Genomic DNA, 5,233 nt, shown 5'->3' on the forward strand with positions numbered 1-5,233 from the left:
TATAACACTCCAACCTGGGGTTGTGACACTTAGTACTGGATTCTCTTTAGAGTAAAAGTGGAGGTTGAAAAGTCACACATTTGAATTGAATATGATCTTTCTATCACAAAGTTAAAAATGATTTTCATATTGATAACCCCCCTTGGATGCAGAAATATCTCAGTAAGTTTATTTATTAAATCTTTATGTTGTCCTATACATTGCCTTATTAGGCTAGAATATAATCCCTTTTTGGGATCAACTCTCCTCATCTAGGAGGTATTGAATAGAGAACATAGCTTCACTTCTGGTGCATGGAAACTGGAAACTGCCTAGAGTGTATGAGAATTTGAGCAATGACTGAGTCACAGATTCTGGACTTATTTCATTGGTTTTCGACCTTAATAGGATGTTTTTGTTTTCCTTCTCATGAGTAAAAATTTTTGGTAATGTATTAATATACGTGTTTCAACAGAAAGTTCACCTCACTTCTGTAGGTCAAACTGTTGTAATTAGTGAAAATTATTTACTGAAAACATCATTTCTCAAATCTCAAATAAGTTTATACCATTTATTTGAACTATATGCATTGGAGTACTTTCATGTTTCTGGAAACATCTTATTCTGTAGGGTTTGAAGAGTAGAAATGCAAAAGAAAGAAATGTAACTAAAACTTTAATAGATAAATTATATATTTTAACTAATTTATGAATGCTGAAATGAGATAAATCTCATCTGTTTTTATAGTACAACTTTAAGTGTGTTCTTTTCCCTCCCAGGACATTTATTCAGAGCAGCTGGGGATCAACCGTTTAACCTGTCCACAGTGTCGAGTGCCTTCCCAATGGTCAGCCACCCAGTCTTTGGTCTACATTCAGCCAGCTCAGGGCATTCAGAATTTGGTGGTTTGGGGACACTTGGTACACCCACAGCCTTAGCCGTACATCCCCAACTAGCATCTTTTCCAGGTAAACATCTCTTACAAACAGTGTTCAAGGAAAGGAGGAAAGCTTGAAAATGTTCAAGCAGTAATTTGTTTATTAAATTGAACAAAAAGAACAGTCTAATGCCCTGGTATATTAAAACTTCTTGTGCAAGAATTTGCTCAATCTTATTTATTTATCATGTGCAAAAAGCTCCACGCTATGTGTGCGAGATGGCAGTGCAATTAGATATTCAAATGTTTAGCTAGAAAATAGGCATCTGCTACAAAAGTGAATAATTCAGCCAAGTTCTTCTTGTGCTTTTTATTGAAGTATAATATGCAAAAAAGTCTACATATTGTAAGTGTAGAGTTTGATTAATTTTTTTCAGCTTTATTGATTTAAAAAAATTATATAACTTACACTAGAAAACTAAAGGCCAGTTCTTATGATGGATATCTTTGCACTTTTATTTTGCGTTCTCACGTCTCTGTACTTTGTAAGGAAGATGAGCTTGGCTGTTAAATTTCTATATTTTTTCATATTCAAACAAAACAACTATGTACTTGCATTACTTACATTGCAGGAAGACCAGAATTATCCCAAATCTACAGATTATGAGAATTCAGGAGTTCAGTAAAACAACAATTAAAGCTTAATTTACACAAACATGCTACAATTTGTCATGTTATATTATTTTGAAAGTCTAAAATTTAAATGTTTCTAGTGACTAATTTTACTTTAATAAGTTTAGTAAGGGGTGTTTAAAAATTAGAACATAATTCTAGAGTCAAATAAACCTGAATTTAAATTTGGCTTTTCTATGTTTTAGCTGTGTGACCTTGAAGTCTCAGCCTCAGTATTCGCATTTGAAAAATGAGGATAATAATAATAGTACCTGCCTCTTAAGGTTCTTGTGAAGCTTAAAGGAAATAAGCCCTGTTTAGTGCTGAATGCAGTGTTTGGCATACATAATTAGTACATAATTGGTAACTATCATTATTTTCCCTAGCCCACTTTAATGGTTAATAAATTGTCAAGTACCTTATATATATTACACACACACACACACACACACACACACACACACACACACACGCGCGCGCGAGCGTGCGTGTGTGTGTGTGTGTGTGTGTGTGTGTGTGTGTAATGGCAAGATGGTTAAATGTATATTTTAAGTACTATTTCTTGTGTCATATTATTCCTTTAATTCAGTCTAGAAGAGAGGGGATGGTGAGGAGGGGTAGTAAGACTAGAAAGTTAAAATAAAGTCTTAAACTAAGTCTTAACATTTGCTTTAAAAAGAGTACTAACAGAAATTTAATTCAGTCAGTTTCTACCATGGTTGCTTAACAAGATGAGCATTCAATTGATATTTGCTGAAATATAGGATTGCTGAATAAAAATAAAAATAGGTAATATTAATATAGTTACTGATACCTTAAAAGTTTTTTTTTATCTTGTCATGGTTTATTATCATATTGATTTTGCGCATTCTTAGCCACAACATAATTACTGTATAATTACCTTCTGCACTGGAATGATGGTTAACAAGTATAAAGGATTATTCATCTGGACTTCAATAATGTTGACGCTACCACTGTATTATAAAAAATTTAATAATTCCCCTTGCATGCATAAACTTTACTCATTCATTTATTATACAAACTTCTTTGAGCATTTCCTATGTTCTGTGCACTAGGCCAGACACTGAGAAATATATTAGCATAGTATATTTATATACTAGCATTGTGTTGCTTATAGTTTTTAGGAGATGGATAAACAATTATAAGAGTCTTTAGTGGTAAAAGCATGCCTATAGAAGCATGCATTTTTGCCAAGTGCCTAGTTTTAGAGGACTCATTTAATTAAGTTGTAGATTTGGTATAATAACTTAAATTTAAATTCTCTGTAGTTGACTTGGTTTAAAAAGGTAACCAANGAGGACGTCGCTTCACTGGCCAATGTTGGTATTATCATTGCCTTCTTCCCGGGTGAGGCAGATCACTCTCCAGCCATTGGACAGCTGCTCATGGCTTCTCACAGCAGCTCACGCCAGCTGCTGTCCGCTCACGGTAGCTTACAGGAGCCCACTGCAGCAGAGGCTGCAACCTACGCCATTGCCATCAACTCACAGCAGTCCAGCTCCAGGTCGAGCTTTTGTTCACCATCTTTGCTATAGAGGGTGCAGCGTCACTGGCCCTCATGTGGGATCCAAACCGGAGCCCTGCTGCCCAGAGCTGGTGTTGCAAGCCAACTCTTAACCAACACAACACCGGCCGGCCCTATGCAGTGTTTTGTAGAGAGTAAAAATGATTAAGAAGTTACTCTTTCCATCCTAACGTTGTACCCTAGTAATGGTGTGATAAAAGATTGTGAATAATCACGAATGTTCAAAGGGGGCCCAAAACATATCTGTCTGGGAGACTCAGGAATACTTCTTGGCTAGTATGTTTTTAGATGCCTATGGAAGGACAGATAGGATTATAAAAGGTAAAAGGAGTCAAAGAGCATGTTATATAGGCATGGGAGTGGGGGATCTGAAGTAGAAAAAATATGTGACCAAAAATACAACAGTTATTTGTTAAGTACCTATTGTGTTTCAAATTATGCCAGGTATTGGGGATACTGAGTTGAATGGGATTCGGTTTTTGCTCTTAAGGAGCTAAACTAATTTAGAATTCATTCATATAGAAGTGTTTGTTAAAACAGTGGAAGCACATGAAATAACTGAGTAAAGAAACCCAATGAGGGAAAAAAGAAAAGTAATAGCTAGGCAAAATCTTTGGGAATGCTTACATTTAGAAAAGAAAAAAACAAAACAAAACAAAACAAAAAAACAAAAAATCTAACAACCAGACAGTAGTATTGTTGAAAGACATTGTTAAGAAGAGGATCAAGATAGTTCCATGACCTGTAGCTTAAAGGTGAACATGGGTTTTAATAAGGAAGAGGCAGTGGAAATGCCAGATATACAGAGAGAGGTGAAGAATGAGAATTCTAGAGATTAGTGGGATCTAGTGATCAGGAAAACTTTAGTACTTTACAGACAAAATGCAAAGGAGGCTTGGAGCTTGGCAGAAATATTAAAGACTCTGAGAAGTGGGGANCTTTTATGATTAGAACTTTGTAATATTAATTTGGAATTTTAGCAGTAAGTTGCTAAAGGAAGGTAATGGCTTCAAATCAGTTAAGTACTCTTAAAAATAAATCCAGTGTTACGGATTAAGTTGTGTCTTCTTCCCAAAAAAGATACGTCGGAGTTCTTAACCCCCTGTACCTCATTATGTGACTTATTTGGAGATACGGTCATTACAGAGGTCATTAAATGAGGTGATCAAGCTATAATGAGGTTGTTAGGGTGGGTTCTAAACCAATAGGGCTCGTATCCTTATAAAAGGAGGACATTTGGATGCAGAGACATGCACAGAGAGAAGCCCATGTGAAGACAGAAGAAGAATGCCTGTGGTTACCGAAAGCTAGGAGAGAAGCATGGGACAGATAGATCCTCCCTTACCCCCTTCACAGGAAGCAGGGCCCTGCCAGCACCTGCGTTTTAGTCTTCTGGCCTCTGGAAATATGAGACAATAAATGTCTGCTGTCCTAAGCCACCTCGTTTGTAGTACTTTGTTATGGCAGTCCCAGCAAATGAATATACCCAGTATGTTTTTCAAAGCTGATTTTAATAATTTTTGTTCATTTTGGGTAAACTAAGACTTTTTAATATATTAAAACATAAGCAAAACAAGATTATAGAATTAGATTGTTTTTAGTTACATTTTTCTATTCCACTATTAAAATAGAGTACATTTATATTTGAATATAGAAGTATATATTCACATTGTTTTTTTTAACATTTTAATATATGAATTCTAAATCCTTTCATTAGACCTATCAGAAATACTTACTGCAAATGAGAAACTGCTTCCATCTTTTAAGAACAATTATTTGCCTGAGAATTGATACATCATTTGCTGAACTGAATCAAAAGCTTGTTCACCATGTTCAATCTTATAGGGTGGCAGCTTTTGTTTGCTGGATTACCTAGGCCTTAATTAATTTTTTTTTTCCTAATAAAAAGACTGTCTGAAAGTAGTAACTTTATATAGAATCCTGGCAGATAACAGCTTAGCCAGGTGATCCAAATTCATATCACCAGTACTGCTTGGCATCATCATGCCCCAGCTTATGTGGCACTGAGAGGGGCACATTGGGTACTCGCCTAGTAATGCATAACCTCTGCTAGTCATGAGAAAGCATTAGAGGAACCCACATGGAGAGACGTTCTATAAAATACCTGACCAGTACTTTTCAGTGTACCAAGGTCATGA

At 35.6% G+C, this 5,233-nt stretch overlaps 1 protein-coding gene across 1 annotated transcript in view; it reads left to right on the top strand.

Annotated features, from left to right (window-relative positions):
* BAZ2B (bromodomain adjacent to zinc finger domain 2B) overlaps positions 1-5,233 on the top strand; it is a 277,499-nt gene that overhangs the window by 168,351 nt on the left and 103,915 nt on the right. Inside the window, exon 4 of the mRNA XM_019636819.1 lies at positions 759-947. Within this exon, the coding sequence (XP_019492364.1) occupies positions 759-947 (189 nt within the window). The remainder of the gene's footprint in view (positions 1-758; positions 948-5,233) is intronic.

This window comes from Hipposideros armiger, unplaced genomic scaffold (assembly GCF_001890085.2).
Source record: "Hipposideros armiger isolate ML-2016 unplaced genomic scaffold, ASM189008v1 scaffold_30, whole genome shotgun sequence".
Lineage (NCBI taxonomy): Eukaryota > Metazoa > Chordata > Mammalia > Chiroptera > Hipposideridae > Hipposideros > Hipposideros armiger.